The 22,415-nt window shown below is 48.1% G+C and overlaps 1 protein-coding gene across 3 annotated transcripts; it reads left to right on the top strand.

Moving 5' to 3' along the window:
• The first annotated feature begins 72 nt into the window (after positions 1-72).
• On the top strand, positions 73-21,762 carry DAP3 (death associated protein 3). 3 transcript variants are annotated; one of them, XM_081173696.1, is made up of 14 exons: positions 73-226; positions 3,813-3,884; positions 4,948-4,997; positions 6,234-6,356; positions 10,558-10,659; positions 10,934-11,042; positions 11,888-11,980; positions 13,477-13,607; positions 15,655-15,735; positions 17,773-17,931; positions 18,068-18,127; positions 19,522-19,611; positions 20,103-20,267; positions 20,763-20,969. In XM_081173696.1, exons 3-14 carry the CDS (start codon positions 4,956-4,958, stop codon positions 20,952-20,954), a joined length of 1,347 nt encoding a protein of 448 aa, XP_081029822.1. In that variant the 5' UTR covers positions 73-226; positions 3,813-3,884; positions 4,948-4,955; the 3' UTR covers positions 20,955-20,969. The 3 variants fall into 3 exon arrangements, with proteins under 3 accessions (XP_081029822.1, XP_081029824.1, XP_081029823.1); XM_081173698.1 differs by lacking the exon at positions 20,763-20,969 and adding an exon at positions 21,584-21,762 and having other exon boundaries at positions 76-226; positions 20,103-20,220; XM_081173697.1 differs by having other exon boundaries at positions 80-231.
• Positions 21,763-22,415: the final 653 nt, after the last annotated feature.

Here is a 22,415-nt window from a genome sequence, read left to right as displayed (position 1 = left end):
CTCCCTCACTCTTTCCCCGCCCCGGGCTTGCCAATCACAACGGCACGCCGGACTGCCAATACGCGCGCGGGTTTAGTCGGCCTGCTTTCTGGAGGAAGTGTGTCCCTTCAGGGCACTCGTCTGTTAGGGAGCTGAGCCTCGAGCCTTCGCGCAGGCGTATATGTGCGGTGAGAGATATATAAACATGGCGGCGCCCGTGGAGGGAAAAAGTCTATAACGTGTTGAGGTGAGGTGGGTTCATTTCTGAGGTTCTCTCGTCTGTGGTGATAAAGTTGCCAGCTGCGTACTCTTCTGGGGAGATCGGCTTCTCTCCCCACCCCCGGTTTCCTTAATTTTTTTCAATTTCTCTAATCCGGAGTCGCTTCTCTTCATGTTTATTTACAAGGCTGGTATCCCGCTTCATAGCCCAGGGAGGGTCCCAAAACGGAGTGTTATTTTGCTATTGTTTAATTATTGCATTTATATCCCACCTTTTCCTCAAAAGAGCTCAAGGTAGTGTTTATAGTTCCTCTTCACACTTCATCCCCATAACAACCCTGTGAGGTAGGTAAGGCTGGGAGGCAATGACTGGCCCAAGGTCACTCAGGGAGCTTCAAGACTGAGCTGGGGAGAAGGGGATTTTAACTGATCGCCTAGGTCCTAGTCCAGCACTTCAACTACTCCATCACACTGACTCATTCATTTCACAACATACAATAATATAACAACCAAAATTGGTTTAGGTAGGTAGCTATGTTGGTCTGATGCAGTGGGAAAAAATAAAAAAAATTGTCCAGTAGCACCTTAGAAACCAACTAAGTTTGTTCTGGGTATAAGCTTTTGTGTGCATGCACACTTGTGTATCTGAAGAAGTATGCATGCAGTTGGTCTCTAAGGTGCTACTGGACAATTTTTTTTAATTTAAGAAAAAAATGGGTTAGTGTATTGTATCTGAGTAAACCTGCTGAAATTAATGGGCATGGCTATCATAGGTCCATTAATTTTTGATGGGCCTTTTCCGAGTACAGTGGTACCCCGCAAGACGAACGCCTCGCAAGATGGAAAACCCTCTAGACGAAAGGGTTTTCGGTTTTGGAGGCGCTTCGCAAAACGAATTTCCCTATGGGCTTGCTTCGCAAGACGAAAGCCCATAGGGAAATCTCCGGGGACCTCTTTTAAATGCTAGCAGTGGGGAGCAAAGCCTTCCCCCCCCCTCCGGCCTTCAGAAGAGGTCCAGGAAGGCTGGCGGGGGCCGAAAGGCTTTGCTCCCCAGCGCCAGCATTTTAAAAGCAGTCCGGGATAGCAGGGAAGCGCTTCCCGCTATCCCGGACGGCTTTTGAAGGCAGGAGAGATCCGCGAAGCCTGGGCGCGCTGATGTCAGCGCGCGCAGGCTTCGGCATGCCGGCAACTCTCCGCCAGCAGCGGCAGCGCTGCCGCTGCTGGCGGAGAGGTCCGCGAAGCCTTGGCCGGACAGCTTTTGAAGGCAGGCGGGGGGGAGCAAAGACTTTCGCCCCCGCCAGCCTTCAGAAGAGGTCCAGGACCTCTTCTGAAGGCTGGCGGGGGGCAAAAGTCTTTGTCCCCCCTGCCTGCCTACCCAGGGGCTTTTAAATCGCCCCGGACAGCGGAGAAGTCCTCCGCTGTCCCGGGGCGATTTTAAAATGCCGCCCGCCAGCATTTTAAGATCGCCCCGGACAGCGGAGAAGCCCTCCGCTGTCCCGGGGTTTTTTAAAATGCTGGGGGTGGGAAGAAAAGCCCTTGTCCCCCCCCCCCCAGCCTTCAGAAGAGGTCGGGGGACAGACTGTCCCCGGACCTGGTCTGAAGTCGGTTTCCCTAGGAACGCATTAATTGATTTTCAATGCATTCCTATGGGAAACCGTGCATCGCAAGACGAAAAACTCGCAAGAAGAAAAAACTTGCGGAACGAATTAATTTCGTCTTGCGAGGCACCACTGTATAACTTAGTTTGATTCAACCCAATGTCTAATATTGGGTATAGATATGGATTGGTGGTCTTACTTCGCCACCATCATTCAGGTAGCATTTACCCCTCTGCTTCCTTTTTATTGCTGCTCTCTGGCGTCTGCCTAGGAAGCAGAGCCCATTAGGGGTTCTTCGAAGAAGGGAGTTGGGCTGGAACTAGTGGAGTCCCTAAGGTGGTTGGATGGTGTTTGTGGTTGGATGGTAATGGTGTTTTTGGTGCCCCATTCCTGAAACTCCTGCAGCCAAGCTGGTGCCAAAAGACCACATCAGCGAAGCCGAGTGAGGAGTCTTGTCTGAGCAACCCAGGATCTCCATATACACTACTCAGGCTTGCACCCTGGAGAACTCACTTACAATTTATAAGCTCAGCCTGATCGGTGTAAAATACAAACACTACAGGTTGCCTTTGACAGTGCGAGAGATCATTGACTAGTCAGCAACTGCCTGCCTTAAGCTGGGCAACCACCAGTCAATAAAGTGCTGACCTGCCACTGTCTGCCTGCCTCAGTGGGTGCTTGGAGCTCAGAGTATCATTCAACAAGCAGACTGAACTTCTGCACCAGGCAAAAAAGAAAATAAACAAATCCTCTTGCACCTAGCAAGGTGGGACATCAGGACCATATGTCCTGGCTTATCCACCAACCTGTTGCAGGTCAATGACTCACAGAAGATGGCCACCATTGACTGTGAGCTGAAAACACTCAACAATGGCGTTGCCACTCTATAGAAGACCAGACTAGCTTCAAATGGCTGCCTCCAAGAGAAGAACTACACCTTTTTCTGGAAAGGAGGACATTCAGAAGAACCATGTATTCATGCGTAGGCTTTACAATGAGGAACACCCTTCTGTCTGTGATAGAACTGCCAACCAAGGGCTCAGAACACTTGTTTTACCTCTGACTCTCAACCACAGTTAACACAGACCTTTCTAAACTGTGTTGTGACAAGTTAGGGTGATGGCTGCAGTGTGTAGGTGTGTCGTGCAAATGCTCCCCACCCTCCTCCTGGGGCTGCAAATGTGGTAGTTTAATCTACGGTTTGCTAGTAAAACTTAATTACTGTGTCACGAAATGATGCATGTCCAAAAAGTGTGTCACCAACATGAAAAGTATGGAAAGCTCTGTAACATCTTGAGCGTCTCTGCTCCCACTATGTCCTCTATAGGCCTGTGATGGGGGCAAGTCTTCCCTTTCTGACAGTTAACAGTTGCCAGGCAACAGTTCCCACTGATGTCCTCTGAGGCAAGGGAGCAGGACTGAGAAGCTTTTTCCTTCTTCTCCTGATTAGCTCATAATTTCCTTTCTTTCTTCATGCACATCCAAACAAAGAAGCCCTTGAGACTCCCGGTGGGTGACCTTGGGCTAGTTGCTCTCTTGTGGACCAACCTACCTCCGTGGGGTTGTTGTGATGGGGAGAGTGGGTGGGTTCCCTAGACCAGATGGATGGGAGGTTACCTGTTTCTAGATTGTAAACCTTGGATGATCCTTCGATGAAATTTAATAAACAAGCAAACAAACATGGAGACCTACAGGTTCTCCATTACTTTGCTAACCTCTGAGTTTCATCAGAAAGCATTACGTGCTGCTGCCCTACTAAATGCTGGGATTATTAAAGTCGAGACCTGTATCTTCTCAAAACCCAATTGATTTGTAGGATAAAATGTCCATAAGCATGAACCCACTTTACAAAGTCAAACTGTGAGGAATTAAGCTTCATACCATTCCTGTTCAAAGTGACAAACCTGTTTTCCTGTATTGGGTGGGGAGTATGTGTGCTGCATATGGTCAAAGATACTTTTGGGAAATCTGACCTTGTGTCCAACTAATTATTTTTGTTGTTTTTCTCCAACACAGGAAGAGTCCTGAAGAGAAAGGTATACCAAAGAGTCAATGAAAGCTTTTTCAGACTCTGCTGCTCATTGGAAGGTTGGTATTCTGATTTGAGGCTATCCATTACAATTTGGCTTATCTGAGAAGCAAATTCTGATATCCTGTGTTAGTTGCACATAGAGTAGACTCATTTAAACCAATGGACTTGCCTGTTGATTAATTTCATTGGGTCTGCTTGCGAGTATGACTTGGGTATCTCCAAAAATGCTTTGGTTTACTTTCTGCTCACTTTGTGGGCTACTAACCAAAAACTCCTTCTACACCAAGAAGCTTGTGGGACGTATAATTAACTAATGGAACACACTGCATGAGATGTGGTGATGGCTGCTAGCTTTTTAAAAAATTAATGAAATAGCATCTCAAGCAATTCAGTCCTACACAAGTCCAATTAGGTTCAATGGGAATTATCCCCTAAGAAGATTTGAGGTTTTCTTTTTTTACAATCAAGCGGTATATAAATTTTATGAAATAAATTATTGCATACGAAGAAGATTTCCATATTTTTACTGAGAATGCCTTATTTTTTCAGTTTTATGTTTTTCAATGACCTCAGGAATTCTTGGTTAGGATGCATTCACCTTGCTATTTGTTTTTTCCTGCCTGGAAGACAAAAAATTGTATTCTCTAAAACAGGAATGTGGAACCTGTGGCCCTTCAGTTGTTGTTGGACTGCCATTCCCATCATCTCTAACCCTTGGCCCTGCTGGCTAGGACTGATGGCAGCTGGAGTCCAACATGATCTGGAGGACCACAGACTCCTCATCCCTGCCCTAAAAGGATGTGGAATAGTTACTAAACTAACACCAGGTAGAACAACAAAGAATATTGCAGGCTGACATTCAGACTTTTTAAATACTACAATTCCCATCAGCCCCAGCCAGCATGGACAGTGGTCAGGGCACCACATTGGTTTGCCATTGCCTGCCTTCTGTTGGAAAGAAAAATAGGTCTTTGGTCCACTTCAGCAAGGCGGTTATGTGCTCTTAATGGATGTTCTTAGAGAGCTACCTTGAATTTTCAGAAAGTTAAGATGCAAGTAATTTAATAAATGCATAACAGCTTTCTGTTCTGAATAAGCTCTGCTTTTTTTCATTGCCAGGGGCAATAATGCTGAGGAATCTGAGGAGACTCGTTTGTCGGGGATACAAGGTGAGCCCACCCACACATCCCCTTCTGTGAGGGCAGCACAAATGTAGCTCCTGGGATATATATCTAGCTGGAACTGAATCAAATTTCTGCAGTTCTTTTAGCCTTTCTTTCCTCCCATCTGGAAAAACAGGAAATCTCACTTTCCTGACCTAATGCGTTTCTGCATAATTCAAATAGCTAATAGAAGAATAGAGATTCTGTGGAAACAGCTCCACCTTATGGGCTTTGGCAGCCTCAGTTTCACCCTATGGCTTCTTAGGTGTGGGGGTTGCCTTTGGAAAGCTGTCCAGACTCTCAGCCTTTGCTGGCGGTGGATCTTGGGCAAGGGCTACTTCTCCTCCCATGTGTGACATGACTTCCTGGCTTGTATTTGGTGATTCTTAGCTGAGGTTGCTATTCATTATGCCTTAGCTACATTGTTCACCTGCAGGGTTTCCTGGTCTCCATGGGAAAGGTCCCAGCTTCAGTTCCTGACATCTCTCAGTTTAATAAGAGGGACTATGAGGAGAAAGCCCTCCTTACTCTTATTTATATACCACTTGTATATAATGTTGAGCTGCCCCACCCCCAGGCTATTTGGGCCAGTGGGCAGACATGCCTGGTTGTTAATCCCCTCATATCAGGTGACCCAACTTCAAAGGAAAGAATCAGGAATGTGTTCTAAAGTTTCAATCAGGAACTCCTGAGCGCACCCAATCTCTGCACCGCTTGCTTAAACAAGAAATAAATCAGAACCTAACCCCCCCCACATCTATACAAATACAGTGGTGCCCCGCAAGATGAATGCCTCGCAAGACGGAAAACTCGCTAGACGAAAGAGTTTTCCGTTTTGGAGGTGCTTTGCAAAACGAATTTCCTATGGGCTTGCTTCGCAAGACGACAATGTCTTGCGAGTTCCTGCTGGGTTTTTTCCCCTTCCCCCCCTTTTTCTAAGCCGCTAAGATGCTTATCAGCTGATCCAATCAGCAGATAAGCCGCTAAAAGCCGCTAATCCGCTAATCCGTCAATGGGCTTGCTTCGCAAGATGAAAAAACCGCTAGACGAAGAGAATCACAGAACGGATTCTTTTCGTCTTGCGAGGCACCACTGTAAAAGACAGGCCCAGCAGATCCCGCCACAACAAAAGTGGCCTTGAATACTCTTCAGGTTAAGAAGCCACTCTCTTGGAGGCTGTCATCCTCTGCCGGAGGAGACTACAATGTTTTGCCATATATACGGTGCTCTTTCTTTCCCTAGCTGGAACATGACTGTTTTTTACAAGCCAGTCCCAGGAACTGGCAAAGCACTGCTGCTATCCAGGATCCCCACTTTGCACCAGAAAAGCCCAGAGCAATCTTCCGCACCAGTGAGAATGACCCGGTGAGTTGTTGTCAGGAAGGTGGTAGAAATATGAGAGTTCTAAGCAGCTGTCTTAAGGTGGCTGCAGACAGAATGAGAGTGGTGGTGGTCTTGGTGATGCATGTGAACTTGGTGAGAGAGGCAGGACCATACTGCTTGAAGGATCAAGTACAACCTGGGGAAGGGTTGTAGCTCAGTGGTAGAGCATCTGCTTTGCATGCAGAAGGTGCCAGGTTCAATTCCCAGCATCTCCAGGCAGGCCAGGGAATTATCCCCATCTGAAACCTTGGAAAGCTACTGCCAATCATTGTAGACATTGCTGAGCTACATAGACCAATGGTCTGACTCAGTATGTTGCTTTGTGCTTCTAGCCCAGCCTTGTGTTTAACAACTTGCCTGGTGGCTGCAGGTGACAAGGAACTCTATGCAGGTGGGTGAGTGGGATGGCAGAGAAGCAACAGAACTTTGCATCTTTCTTCCCACCCGCTTCATAGAATGCTTTTTTTTTTTTTAGCTTACTGAAGACCCTCCTCTGCAGTGAGCATAGAAATGCAGGCTACTTGCCTTTTAGCAGACTAGTTAAATGCTTTTGTACTCTGGTAAATTCAGAACAAAGGAAGCTGTCTTATACTAAATCAGACCATTTGTCCCTCTAGCTCAGTGTTGTTTACACTGACTAGCAACAGAGCATCTTCTTTGGATTGGAGAAAGTCCCAGGTTCAGTCCCTGGCATCTCTGGTCAATCTATTACTCTTTTATTTATTTAACAGATAGAAATCATGGGCAGAGGCCATTTAAGTGGAGTACAAGATGAAAGTGGGATAAAACTCACAGCCCCAAACCATTCATCTAAAACTCTAAAAACCCAGGAAATCCATATCTACAAATTTGTGATCAATTCCATAAGTGACTGGGCCATGCATTGAGGGAAGCCACCTTGAATAAAAATATATCTTCAGTAGACGCCTAAGCATCATGACATTAGACACCTGTCTGGTTTTGCTTGGTCAGTTATTCCAGAGGGCTGGGCCTGCAGCACTTAAAGGCCAGATTCCAGTGCAAGTTAAGCACATTCCTGGGGCCCATGGCAGTGCTACACCCAAGAGGAGCACAGTTGCTGGGCAGGGATGGTTAAATGGCTAATGAGAAAGACCCTTCACTGCTTGACTTCACGGAGAGCCACTGGTGATCTAAGCAGATGTTCATATATGTTCATTAGATATTCACAGAGAAAGACTGTGGCTTTGGGGGCGCTGCTGGGCAATTCCCCAACCTTGAAACCCTTGGGATTTCCTGACTTCTAGAGCAGGGAAGGGGAGCCCGTTAAGACTTCCAGATGTTGTTGGACTACAGCTCCCATCATTCCCGGCCGTTCTCCATGCGGGCTGCAGACTTTCCATTCCTGTGCTAGAGCTCAGCCTGCATGTCGTTATTGCAATAATAATGAACTCCAGTTTTAATTACTACGTAACGTATCATTTGCTGTGAAATAATGTTTGCCTAGGAAACCATTTAAAGGATTCCCATTTGTTAACCATCATTGTCAACCGATCGATTGACTGCATATAATTCTGCTTTGCAAGTCTTCTTATAAGGCAACTTTGAATGTCAGCTAAGAATCCCCACCTGATTGATCAGTGTTGGGCACAAATATGATACCTCTCCATACAAAACACCACTTCATATGCTGAAGTCGCACCTCTTCACCCTAGCCTTTGACAACTTATATGTACATATTTAACACCTGCCCTAATTTTCTGATGTAAATCGTTTTAACTGATTTTTAAGATAGTATTTTTGCATTGCTGTTACCCACCCTGGGAAGGGTGCATAAGCAAGCTGTTGTCACTCTTCTTCCCTGTGACTTTTAGGTGAAGAGTGGGTAAAAAAGCTATTATTATTATTATTATTATTATTATTATTATTATTATTATTATTCCCTGGGGCCATGTGTCAAAGGGTGCATAAGAAAGCTAATCATCATCAGCGTTCGATAGCAGAAATAGCTGTGCTAGCATTGCAGCTGCTAAGCTGTAATGTTGGTGTTTTTTTTTAATGCAGATGAAAAAGAACGGTGGGCTGTGTGTTCTAATAACAGACAAATGCCCAACCTAGCAGGCTATCGCTTGTGTCATTGCAGCAGCAACAGCAAAAAAAGAGACCAATCAACATTTAAACAAAAATTTCAAGTAAAATAACTCAGGAGGCTGCTGGGGGGGGGCTCCTTCCTTTTTCACAAGCTCAAACCTGCCTCGGTTTCTCCTTTCCCGCCCCCTGCCAGCGGCACAAAAAATTGTTTGGGTAAATCGGCCTCCGGAGGTGCTTTACTGTGCCCGCTGGGAGCCTTTTGACTGCCGATTCTTCTGGGGTCTCCATGGAAACGGCAACAGGCAGGCGGACCCCGTCACGTGACAGTCCCCCCCCCCCACCGCCAAGCATCGGTGCCGAAAATGCCCAGATGGCAAAGGGATTGCCTTTGCCCTCTCAAGTCTGGGTGGCTGTTGCCAGGCAACTGGCCTCTGGGCTTATTTGTTCAACGGCAACATATACAATCTGGGCTCCGGCACCAGAAGCTGAAAGCAGACTCAAGAATGTCACCTTCCTCCAACACCTCCTGCCGTCCTTCCCGCCCACCACCCACCTGCCTTCCCAGTTCAGCACCTGATTGCTTAAACTGCAAGGTTCCGAAGAACTCGGGGAATTCTGCTTTGGCGTGGGGTTTTGCATGTGGGTATTCCCTGTGGAATTTCGCCTTTGGAGAATCTTCAGGCGTTCATTTAAAACAGGGATGGGGGAGCCCTTTTTGTTCCAGCCCAGGGGCCATATTCCCTTCTGGGCAACTTTCTGGGGGCCACATTCCAATGGTAGGTGGGGCCAGAGGCAAAAGTGGGTGGAGCAATGGGTGTGATTTATTTATTTTATTACTGTTGTTCAGTGGGCTGGTTTCTACACACAGAGAGACACACACTCCTCTAGCCAAGCATGGAAGAGGCATGTCCAGGGTATAAGGACACATTCCAGCCAGGCAAGAACACCAAAGGAGGGTACAAACAGGGCCGATGTGAGGTGTGCCCAGAGCGTCTTGAGAGTCTTAGAGGGCCCCTGGACTTCGGGTTCCCCATCCTTGATGGCTTCTGGGAATCCCAGTATCAGAACTTGAAAGGCAACAGCCCTTTTCTCTTATTCAATCCCATCCCCTGGACCTGGAGGCTCCATTTAGCTATTTATACAGTACCGTGCTGCATACAGTAACTGTGGCGCCACCCCCACTATGAGCAGAAGCAAAAAGAAATTTCACAATGTTTGCAAAGTGAGATATAAGAGGTCATAGCTTTTCTGACTTGGGGCCCAGCTTTTTTTGGAATCTTTGAGGCCCGGGACCAAGCTTTTTCCTCTGCCTCTGCAAATGGGCCAGGTGAAACATGAAGAAATGTGGCCCTGGTGCCGAAAAAGCTTCCCCACCCACCGATTTGGAGCACCTGCTGTTCAAAATCTAGCAAAGAAGCCGTTCCCGTGTGTTGGCATCTTGACATGCCAACCCCCAGTCACTTCCACAGGAAGCTGCCATCAGACTGTGTTGGAGCCTTAGATCCTTTAGCTCAAGATTGTCTATACCAGGGGTAGGCAACCTAAGGCCCGGGGCCCGGATCCGGCCCAATCGCCTTCTCAATCCAGCCTGCGGATGATCCAGGAATCAGAATGTTTTTACATGAGTAGAATGTGTCCTTCTATTTAAAATGCATCTCTGGGTTATTTGTGGGGCATAGGAATTGGTTCATTTTTATATATTTTTTCAAAATACAGTCTGGCCCCCCACAAAGTCTGAGGGACAGTGAACTGGCCCATGGCTGAAAAAGGTTGCTGACCCCTGGTCTACACAGTGACTGGCAAGGGCTTTCTGGGGTTTCAGTCAGGGGAGAAGCTGGTGATTGCACCTGGGAACTTCTGTCACCCTCCAAAGTGGGCCAGAGAAAGTGCAGGGTCATGGGAACATAGGGAGCTGCCTTCTACTGAGGGATAGTCATAATCGTCTACCTTGCCTGGCAGCAGCTGTCCCAAAAATTCACGCAGGAGGGAATCTTTCCCATCCCTCCCAGAAGATGCCTTTGATTGAACCTGGCACCTTCGGCATGCAAAGCAGGTGCTGTACCCACAAAGCTACAGTCACACTTGGTTGTTTGATGCATTGTGTGTGCTTCCCCCCACCCTCCCAATACTGCAGGCCAATCACGCGGAAGAGCACGTGGGACAATATTACACGCTCCCCCTCCAGGAGGTGAAGAAGGTGTTTCCTCACGGACTCCCAGCACGCTTCAAGTTACAGGTGATGTGTCTTCCTTGCAGGCCTAAAGGTGGAGGGGAGAGCTGCAAGGCGGGATGGGGCAAAAATATTGGGTCCCCGTCTGAATTAAAGTCCTCTTTCTCTGCCTTGAATGAAGCTGTACGCAGCTCTTCTCTGTCTCAGCAATAATAATAAATAATTTTCTTACTTGTACTCCACCCGTTGCCCCAGCCACTCTGGGCAGCTTCCAACAAAATACAAAAACACAGTGAGACATCTCACTGCTTCATTGTTGTTGTTGTTTTGTTCGCGACAGATTAAAACCTTTGGCGAGGCCTGTTTCATGGTGAGGGAACCCGCTCTCGAACTCCTCGGCTGCTTAAAACAAACCAACTTTGCTCATCCAGCCATTCGATATGTCATCTGTATCCTATGAATCAGGGCAGCACTCGTTCTCCTGAGACCACCCTGCAGTTAGGCATTCTGGTAACAGGCAAGTTCTTGTCCTCATGAGTGTGAGCAGAGTGCCTGATCAATTCATTTAAGCAAGAGAAAACAGGGATGAGAAGACCGTCAGGGAAAAGAGGCTCAAGCGGCCTTGGTTGGCAAGGGGGAGACCTAGGCATTTGGGGAAAGGCGCAGCCAAGGATTTGGACCCTAATCTCCCTCGCTTTGTGTCTCCTTTGCACATTTACCCAGTCTCCACCTTCATTCATGAGGACTAGAAACTTCCCTAAGAATTAGGAGCGTGAAGCTTTTCATCCCAGGGGCCGCATTCCTGCCTGGACAACCTTCCAGGAGCCGCATGCTTGTAGTGGGCGGAGTAACAAATGTAAATTTTACCTACGTACTGTAGCCTGTTTTCTACGTACCCTCTCAAACCCCTTTGTCTTCCGTCCTGGCAAAGCAAAGAAGTGTGATCAGAATTCGCAGACATTTTGCCATGCATAAACATTCAAAGGACAGTGGGAAGCGGGGCTTGTGAGGAGTGTGGCCTAGGTGGAGGGGGTGTGGTCTGAGGAGAATCCCACATGCCAGACAGAGACACCTGGAGGGCTGCATTTGACCCTTGGGCCTGTGATACCCCACCCTGTTGTTGTTTTTAAAGGTAAAATTCCTTCTCGACTTGTGTTTGTGTTGCTGTTTGTACCTTCGGTCATTCATTGCCCAACAGGGCAACCCTTAATTCTTACTTGAGTCATGAAGCAGTGGCGGGTATTAGGGCGGGTGCATGGATACACATGTTCTCCTTAGCAGCTTTTATTTGAAGACGGCGAAAAGACCACGGGGAAGACCATGGCCCTCTGCCACGCCATCCATTACTGTGCGAGACAGGACTGGCTCATCCTGCACATTCCAGATGGTAAGGACCGAGGGGTCTTCTTCTTTGTGCGCGTCCGGTCTGTATCCTGGCCTACAGCCAGAGTCTCTAACAAGCATCGTTGAAGCTGCATCACACTTAGCATTTGTGTGTTCCCCAGTGCCTCTCTCCATCCCACCTGCCTCGATTCCAACCCCACGCTTTTCTAATGAGTGTTCTTAATGTTGTCCTTTTGTCACAGGTTGCCAGGGAAGGCCTGCTGTGAGGCACAAATGGCAGCGTATAAATATTTTGAAAGGGGGCTTTTTGGTTCAGATTGTAAGGGGAAGAGCTGCTGCTCAGTGGGGAAACAACTGCTTTGCATGCTGAATGTCTCAGGTTAAGTCCCTGGTGGCATCTCCAGGTGGGGTTGGGAGTATCCCCTGCCTGGAACCCTGGAGAGCTGCTGCCAGTCAGTGTAGGTAATGCTGAGCTAGATGGACTCACTGGCAGAACGCAGCTTCCTTGTTAAATCAGCCCTTCACTCAGAACCATGAGGACTGGACTGTTACTTTATCTTGACGGGGAGGGCCATAGCTCAGGGGCAGAGCATCTGCTTTGCACACAGAAGGTCGCAGGTTCAATCCCCGGCATCTCCGGTAAGGGCTGGGAGAGACTTCCTGCCTTTCCACCCCTGTCTGACACACATATCCCAACCCATCAGGGAGCATTTATTAGATGCAGCTACAGTGGTATAAAAATAGGGATGGGTCATAACTCATCTGTTAGCCGCTGCAAGAACAACCATTCCCAGGACATGGAAATCATTGCAATTATTTACCATGGACCAATGGTGTATGGTGCGATTTGGCAAACAGCATTGTGGGCAGAAAAATTAAAAGAAACACAACAATTTTCATGCAGTTTGGTGTAACTTTATTAATTATATGAGTAATGAGGCATATGGCAGAACAGTACCCATGGTTTATAGGACAGTTGGGCGTGAATGAAGCATATATTTTATTTTTCCCTTTTCTCCCTATAAATTCCTATAAAGCCCCATAAAATAAATGGTCATTGAAGGAAAATAATGATCAACAATCTAAGTATATACGTTATTATTATTATTATAGTTCATTTCACATCTCTTAATTAATTATGATGTATATTCTTTGACTCAACTTTGTCAGTATATTCAGAGGTATTTATTTGAGCACGTACTGCTGTTTTATTCTGACTCTCATTTTATATAACTGTTGCATTTCTTATATCTAAACAAAATAAAACTTAAAAATAAAAATAAAACAGGAATGGGGAGCCTCTGGCCCTCACACTGTTGTTGGTCTCCATCTCCCATCAGCCCCAACCAACATGGCCAATGATCAAGGGTGATGGGAGTTGTAGTCCAGTATTACCCCTGAAGGAGCCACCAGGTTCCCCCATCCCTGCCTTAAGGTTCCTGGCTGAAGCTGTGAAGCCAGTGCTTTTGTTTGGACTGTAAAATGAGTATAGCACAAGCTTGCTGCCCATGGCCCTGCCTCTTCCTCTTCACACTACAGCTCACCTCTGGGTAAAGAATTGCAAAGAGCTGCTGCCCTCCTCCTACAACAAGGACCGCCTAGACCAGCCTCTGGAAGCCACGACTTGGCTGAAGAACTTCAAAATCACTAACGAGCGCCTATTGAAAGAGGTCAGTGGCAATGATGGCTGGTGCAGTCGGCAGGGGCGTATTAAGGGGTTGGCTAGGTTGTTGCTTCTGTCCAGTTCTGAATGTCTTAATTAACTCCTGAGCTCCTGAATTGTGGCTCCTGCACTCTGTGTCTGCAGCCAAGCCTGTACCATTACTTGGCTGAATAAAAGATCTCTTTCTTACCCACACACACAAAAGCCTCCATCTGCATGTGGCGGGCAGGAGTCAGGATCCTGCGCACTTGCATGCCTGTCCTAGAAAAAAAGGTGTTATCTTGTGTCACAATATAGCAGGTGTCCAAACAGGATATAGTCCTTTCCTTGTTATCTGGCGAATATGAGTACAGTGGTACTTCGGGTTATGAACTTAATTCGTTCCGGAGGTCCGTTCTTAACCCGAAACCATTCTTAACCTGAGGCGTGCTTTTGCTAATGGGGCTTCCTGCTGCCGCCGTGCCGTTGGCGCGCAATTTCCATTCTCATCCTGGGGCAAAGTTCGCAACCCAAGGTACTACTTCCAGGTTAGCGGAGTTTGTAACCCAAAGTGTTTGTAACCCGAGGTACCACTGTACGTAGCCTATTGAGTTTCACTCTTTGCCATGGCAGTGAAGACAATCTGAGCGAGAATCTTGAACCAGACGACCCCGGCTTGCAAAAGCAGCTCTTTAATCTGAGCAAGCGGAATCTCAGGGTAACCCCAGGAAGTGTTAAGGTTTATCGGCTTGTAGCCACAATAGCCTTATCATCCATGAATTTGTCTAAAAATATAAGAGCCTGCTGGATCTGACTAAAGGCCCATCCAGTCCAGCATCCTGTTCTCACAGCAGATAACCAGAAGCCCCAGTGGGAAGTCTGCAGGTAGGAACCCATTGCAACAGCAACTCTCTCCACTTGGGGATCTCAGCAGCTGGTATTCAAAGGCACAGCACTGCAAGTGGAACATAGCCAGCAGGACTAGTAGCCATTGAGAGCCTTATTATACAATGGCACCTTCATTGTATAGCTTCCCATGAACGCTAAAAACACCTCTCTACCCTGGCTTTTGACACTTTAGGTGTATTATTATTATTATTATTATTATTATTATTATTAACGGACACTGAGGTCCAGCGTCGAGGGCCGTCTGGCAGTTCCCTCCCTGTGAGAAGCAAAGTTACAGGGAAGCAGGCAGAGGGCCTTCTTGGTAGTGGCACCTGCCCTGTGGAACGCCCTCCCACCAGATGTCAATGAAATAAATAACTATCTGATGTTTAGAAGACATCTAAAGGCAGCCCTGTTTAGGGAAGTTTTTAATATTTGATGAATTGTATTTTTAATATTTTGCTGGAAGCTGCCCAGAGTGGCTGGGGATAAATAATAAATTACCGTATTTTTCGCTCTATAGGACGCACCGGAGGGGGAGAACAGGGGAAAAAATCTCCCCCTCTTTGCTCAGCGCCCCTTCAGCGAAGTGGTAGGAGAAACGGAGCCCCTTCCATTTCTCCTCCCGCTTCGCTGAAGGGGCGCTGCGCAGAGAGGGAAAACTGTGCAGCGCCTCTCTAGCGAAGCGAAGCCTGGAGAGCAAGAGGGATCAGTGTGCACCGACCCCGCTTGCTCTCCAGGCTTCAGGCGGCTATCTGCAAGCCTTCGGAGCGCAGCGGGAACTCCTGCTGTGCTCGGAAGGCTTGCGGATAGCTGCCTGAAGCCTCCGGAGCGCAGCGGGAATTCCTGCTGCGCTCCGGGGGTTTCAGACGGCTTCAGCGAAAGCAAGGCAAAGCCTCCGAAGCGCAGGGGGTGCTCTCCCTCTGTGCTTCGGAGGCTTCGCATTGCTATCGCTGAAGCCAAGGAGCCTGCATTCGCTCCATAAGACGCACACACAGTTCCCCTTAATTTTCGAAGGGGGAAAAGTGTGTCTTATAGAGCGAAAAATACAGTGTTATTATTGTTAAAGACTATCCTCTGAATTTGTCTAATCCTTTTTTAAAGCCATCCAATTTAGTGGCTACCATTGCTGCCTTTCGTGGGAGCGAAATTCCCTTCTTAACCTATGTCACCTTTGCACACTGCAGATCAAAACGCAGCAGAAGTATATGTGGGGCAAACGAGACAGCACCGAGGAAGGCCGGCCCCTAATAGAAGTGGTGGAGCAGGTGAGGAAACGGATGCTCCGCCCTAGATCGCTGGGGAGTGGGGCTAGGGTGTGGGGAGGAAGCATAGTCTAATAACAAGGGTGGGGAAACCTCCGTCCCCCAGGAGCCGAATGAGGGCCTTCCAGGTGTCTGCATCTGGCTACACCTGCTGTCTCCAGGCCACACTCCTCCAGGCTTTGCCCCCTCCTCAAGCGCTTTTGCCTGCCTGGAATGCATCCTTGAGGTTCCCCAATGCCCCAGTGGAGGATAGGGAGGGATGTGTGAGGAAATGAACCTACGTGCAAAATTAACATTCCTGGCTCCACCCACTTTTGCCTCTGACCCCGCCCACCTGTCCCCAGAAGGGAATGCAGCCCTCAGGCTGAGAGAGGTTCCTGTCTCACACCCAATCTAGTCCGTTGTCTGTGAGCAAGGAAGCCGGAGAGGGGGAAGAACTGGGGGCGGGTGGGTGGGTATGGCAGTCACAGCTGCTAGGCGGTGTGGTATAGAGTGTCCGACTAGGGCCTGGGAGATCAAGGTTCAAATCCTCACTCAGTCAGAAGTCACTGCGAGAAGTGAAGCTACAGGGAACCAGGCAGAGGGCCTTCTCGGTAGTGGCACCCGCCCTGTGGAACACCCTCCCATCAGATGTCAAGGAAATTAACAAATATCTGACGTTTAGAAGACATCTGAAGGCAAGCCTGTTTAGGGAAGTTTTTAATGACTGATGTTTTCATGTATTTTTAATCTTTTGTTGGAAGCTGCCCAGAGTGGCTTTGGAAACCCAGCAAGATAGGTGGAATATATATATATATATATATATATATATATATATATATATATATATGCGCAGGTTTTGGTGTCTTCGGATGTCTTCCCGTGTAAGAGTTGGGGTGTCTAGGCGACGTTTCGACGAGGTCTCACTCGTCATCTTCAGGCTGGTGCTTTCGGCTTCTTGTTACTGGAACAGAGCAAGATCTCAGTGTTTGTTCCAGTAACAAGAAGCCGAAAGCACCAGCCTGAAGATGACGAGTGAGACCTCGTCGAAACGTCGCCTAGACACCCCAACTCTTACACGGGAAGACACCCGAAGACACCAAAACCTGCATTCCTGTACCCGTGAAAATCTACGAAAGCAAATATATATATATATATATATGCAGGTTTTGGTGTCTTCGGGTGTCTTCCCGTGTAAGAGTTGGGGTGTCTAGGCGACGTTTCGACGAGGTCTCACTCGTCATCTTCAGGCTGGTGCTTTCGGCTTCTTGTTACTGGAACAGAGCAGGATCTCAGTGTTTGAGTTCCTATAAATACTGTTGAGGGGGTGTGGTGTATAGCCTCCAACGTTCTGGGCAGAGAGGAAGTTCCCAGGTTAGTGTGTCTTTTCTTCTTTTGTTCATTAATTACTTGAGGGATATCTTGAGTGATTTCTTGAGTGATATTCTGAGTACCACTTAGGAGGGTCATTAGGTGTGGATTAGTTGCTAAAGATATCCCTCAAGTAATTAATGAACAAAAGAAGAAAAGACACACTAACCTGGGAACTTCCTCTCTGCCCAGAACGTTGGAGGCTATACACCACACCCCCTCAACAGTATTTATAGGAACTCAAACACTGAGATCCTGCTCTGTTCCAGTAACAAGAAGCCGAAAGCACCAGCCTGAAGATGACGAGTGAGACCTCGTCGAAACGTCGCCTAGACACCCCAACTCTTACACGGGAAGACACCCGAAGACACCAAAACCTGCATTCCTGTACCCGTGAAAATCTACGAAAACAAATATATATATATATATATATATATATATATATATATATATATATATATATATTATTATTATTATTATTATTATTTATTGTCATGAAGCTCACTATGTGTGACCTTGGGCTGTCTCTCGGCTTAACTCACTTGACAGGGTTGTTGTGAAGATGAGGAGGGGGAGAACCATGTATGCCACACAGCTCTCTGGAAGAGGGAAAAAGTAAAATGAATGAACAGGATGGGGCTGCAACCCCCCAGGACCTCACACCTCTTTCTCTCCCTCCCCACTTTTTAGGGTTTAACTCGGGTGAAAAACTCCAGTGACGTAGTAGGGGTGGTCTTCAAAGAGCTGAAACAGCAATGCCCAGAGGGGTCCTTCAGGCTGCTAGTGGCGGTGGATGGGGTCAACGCCCTTTGGGGAAGCACAACGCTGAAGAAACAAGACAAGAGCAATGTATGGCATCTAAGCTGTGGAGGAGCGGCAGGGGTGGGGGAGGCTGCCTCATAGCCAGTCTCCTAAAACATGGGAGAAAGGGGAAAGCTGAAAGATACTATTGGGTTTTCTGCCCAATTCTCTGTTTTGCCCTTAGGTCTCCCCAGAGGAGCTGACGCTGGTCCACAACCTGAAGAAGATGGTGACTAATGACTGGGTGAGGAGGAGGAGGCTGGAGCTCCGTTCTTTTCCCAGTAGAAATCCAATGACTTGATAAAGCTGTTTGGGAGATGCTCCCAGACCAGCCAAGCTACATAGGCAGGGCTGTGGTTTGCATGTAATGCTAAACCATGGTTTGCTTAAGCCAGGCATGGGGAACCTCCAGCTCACCAACCGGATTTGTGCCGTTGTCTGTCCCCAGGTTAGGAGCTGGTTATGGAAGTGGGGTAGCGGTCACTAGGGCCAGGCAGATGTCTGGAGATACAGAGCACTGCATCTTGCCCATTGCTTGCCTACCACATATCCACTTATGAGTCATTTTGTTGTCACAGAGACAATTCCAGTTGACGAGCAGCTCTGTGTGAACACTTGGGGCTGGTTTTATGGCGTTGAATACAGTGTCACTGGTACTTAGAGGAAATCCATCCAACCTAAGTTGGATATGTATGGCTAATGACCACATATATGGGAGTTGTATCTCAACAAGATTCTTGAACTACAGGACCCATCAGCCCCAGGCAGTGCAGCCAGGGGTCGGGGATGATGGGAGCTGTAGTCCAGCAACATCTGGAGGGCCACAGGTTCCCCGTCCCTGATCTAGAGGGTCACACACGTTCCACATCTCCAATGCTGCTTCTGTCACGAAGCTGAGTAACCCACAGTGGGATCCTTGCCTCCATGCAGCCATTGATGTAAAGGAAACTTTCCCAGAAGGAATACTTCGCATGAGTAGGTGGTTGGTTGGTTTGATCTCTTATCACATTTCTATGCCACTTTTCATTCGCGTAATTCGCAAAGAAGCTTACAAACAATGAATAGCAAGAAAAATCCCAACATAAATCATACAGAATAATTAACAGATCATCAGTGAACAATTATAACCTATAAAAAACTCTATTAACTGAAAAAATAAGCTAACAGCAAAATGGCAACAAAAGTCATATAGGGTTCACCAAGTGCTGCAGCATTTATAATGTGTAAAACGACATTAACAGCATTAATAAACTAGCAGCCAAAAAATAAACTAAGCACTGTTGTATTCATACACTCTCCCCATGACTTGAAATCTTCCACTCTATTTAGTTCATTAAAAGACCCATGCAAATAATACTTGTAACTCTGTTCTGAAGGCTCCTAGGGCTGGAGGTGGGGCCGCACAGGTGAAACCAACCAGCTCATGATGGCAAACAGAGTCTCTCTCTCCCCTCACAGTTCTTCCTCTGGAAGCAGCTCCCTCATGAAGGCTCCTCGGGCTGGAGGGTGGGGCAAGGGAGGTGGAGAAAGCCATTGCCTGATGGCTAACAGAAAGTCTCTCCCCTCCCCAGAGGAGAACAGGATTGCCTCTTCTGATGGGCTGTTTTTTCCTCTTTGTGTGGTTTCTTTTTGATAAAGACTGGTGGAGCCATCGTGACAACCCTCAGCCAGACAGGCGCTCTGTTCCAACCCCGCAAAGCTTACAGGCCCCAAGAATTGCTAGGAAAGGTGAGTCCTGGCCCTGGGATGCTGCCAGTACTGAGTTGGCCGTGCTGGTGGGGGCTGATGGGAGTCCAGCCACACCTGGAGGGGCACGGGTTCCTTAGCCTAATAATCTACAGCTTCAAAGCAGAAGCGGTAGTGCCTTTTACATTCCATACAGCGTCTAGAACAGGGATGAAGACCCTGTGGGGCCCTCTAGGTGCTGTTGGACTCCACTTCCCATGAGCCTCTGCCGGTATGGCCAATGGTCAGGGATGATGGGAGCTGAAGTCCAGCAGCATCCAGAGGCCTACATGTCCCCCCACCCCATGCTTAGGACCTTTTATTGCTATGCAATTCTGTAATCTGCCTCATTTTGATTTGAAGGGATTCTCCCCAAACTCACCACCCCGCCATGCCCCCAAGACTCTTGGATAAGCGGAGGGAAACAGAACTGTCAGATCTCATATGATTAACCATTTGCTCTTCCTCTTCTGCCCCTTTTGCCCCCACCCCAGGAGGGTTTTGATGTCCTGGACCCCTTCATCCCCATCCATGTTCTCAACTACAATGACCGGGAGTTTGAGAGCTGCTACCAGTACTACCTGGAGCGCAAGTGGCTTCAGCATGAAAAAGGTGAGTCACGGAAGGGAGAGCTGAGCGAAGGATGGGAGGGTAGAGCAGTGTTTCCCAACCACTGTTCCGCGGCACACTAGTGTGCCGCGAGATGTTGCCTGGTGTGCCGCGAGATGTTGCCTGGAGGGTGGCGGGCGAGTCGGGTGGCGAGAGGCGGGGCGGCGGCGGCAAGGAGAGGCCGCCCAGCGCGGGGCTCTCGCCGTCTGCCTGCCTGGCTGCCTGCAAGCTCGGCGGGCAGCGCCTCCGTCCGCAGCGCCCGCCTCGCGGCTCTCATTCCCTGCCCCTGCCAAAGCTCACCCAGCCAAGCTGCGCTCTCCTTCCTGCCTCGCTTTGCTGCCTCCTCCCCCCCCCACCCCCAAAGCTTGGAGGTTCCCCGGCAAGGGGGAGGGAAAAAAATTGAAACTTACACTTTCGTGCGTCCCTCCCGGCGTGACGCTGTGCGCTGACGTCACGGGGCTGTAATGGTGGTGTGCCTCGAGATTTTTTTCATCAAACAAGTGTGCCTTTGCCCAAAAAAGGTTGGGAAACACTGGGGTAGAGAGCAGGTTGTGTGGAAACTATCCTGGATTTTTTTGGCAGAGGTGCAATTTACATTCCTTGTTCTGCCCACCTTTGCCTCTGGTCCAACCTGCCACCAGCATGCGGATCCCAAAAGGTTGCAGAGAATAATAATAATAATATTTTTTTATTTATACCCTGCCCTCCCCAGCCAAGGCCGGGCTCAGGGTGGCTAACAAGCAATAATAAAAATAAGTTGAATGAATACAACTTAAAAACAAAATTAAAATACTGAAACATTAAAATATTAAAATGTAGCCTCATCGGGAGGAGGAGAAAGGAAAAGAAAAAAGAAAGAGGGGGAGGGAATCAAATTGGCTCCAAGCCAAAGGCCAGGCGGAACAACTCTCTCTTGTAGGCCTTGTGGAAAGGTGTCAAGTCCCACAAGGCCCTAGTCTCTGTGACAGAGCATTCCACCAGGCCGGAGCCAGCGTTGAAAAGGCCCTGGCTCTGGTTGAAGCTAATCTAACTTCCTTAGGGCCCGGGACCACTAGGGTGTTGCTATTTATGGACCTTGAGGGTCTCCATGGGGCATACCGGGAGAGGCGGTCCCGTAGGTACGAGGGTCCTAGGCCATGAAGGGAATGTTTCCCTCATTGTGGGGGGGGGGGAGTTGTTCTAACTAGATAATGGGGCGGGGGGGAGGAGATGAGGCAACAGAACTGGAAGTGTCGTTTCTGCATGTCCTGCTTTCTTGGTTGTGTGTACATAACAAGCTGCAACCATTCTGACATAAACTCTCTCCATTCCCCTCCCCATCTTCTTTTGCCTTTGAAATCAAACTCTCTTCACACTGCCGCACCAGCCAGCACAGATGAAGGCCGCAAGGAGCTTCGCTTTCTCAGTGGGCAGAACCCTGGACTGCTTGACCAAATCAGCTCCTTCTTGTGACATTGTCCCTCCTCCCCACCCCCATCCCAAAAACATTGGAATCAGAGCGCAAGGAACTCCTTCCTGTTCAATAAAAAACCAAACAGAAAGCCACTTTTGTTTTAGCATGGTCTCTCTGTGTACACATGTATAGGGTTAGGAAAGGGGGAGGGGGTATTTCTTGCTGCAGCGATATGACAGGGGTTGGGGAACCTGTGGCCCTCCCATGGTTCTTAGACTCCAGCTCCCATCAGCCTCAGCTAGCATGGCAAGTGGTCAAGGATGATGGTAGTTTGGTTACCATAATGATGGTAGAGTGAAAGTTTGGTTAAGCGGAGATGGGTTTTTCTCTCAGTTGGAATGAAGCTGCTCATAAGACGGAAAAGTGGATCAGTTCAGGATTGTAGCATTAAGTTTGATGGGGCAACACAGAAACCCAGAGCACCAAATATGGGAGACCATGCTCTTAACTCAGACCTTGTTTTGTGTAAAATCCATTTAAAGTGGTACCTCGGGTTAAGTACTTAATTCGTTCCAGAGGTCCGTACTTAACCTGAAACTGTTCTTAACCTGAAGCACCACTTTAGCTAATGGGACCACCTGCTGCTGCCGCGCCGCCAAAGCACGATTTCTGTTCTCATCATGAAGCAAAGTTCTTAACCTGAAGCACTATTTCTGGGTTTGCGAAGTCTAACCTGAAGTGTATGTAACCCGAGGTACCTCTGTATTAAAAATTTTTTAGAAGCGTGGCCGCCTTGCAACATTGC

Source organism: Podarcis bocagei, assembly GCF_964188305.1.
Source record: "Podarcis bocagei genome assembly, chromosome: 16".
In the NCBI taxonomy this organism is placed as follows: Eukaryota; Metazoa; Chordata; class Lepidosauria; order Squamata; family Lacertidae; genus Podarcis; species Podarcis bocagei.
This window is presented reverse-complemented; position numbering and strand designations above follow the sequence as displayed.

Coding starts and splice junctions, on each gene's coding strand:
- DAP3 (XM_081173696.1), top strand. CDS start 4,956: ATGCTGAGGAATCTGAGGAGACTCGTTTGTCGGGGATACAAG. Junction 15,736..17,772: donor TAATAGAAGTGGTGGAGCAG/GTGAGGAAACGG, acceptor CCCACTTTTTAG/GGTTTAACTCGGGTGAAAAA. Junction 19,612..20,102: donor CCCAAGAATTGCTAGGAAAG/GTGAGTCCTGGC, acceptor CCCCCACCCCAG/GAGGGTTTTGATGTCCTGGA.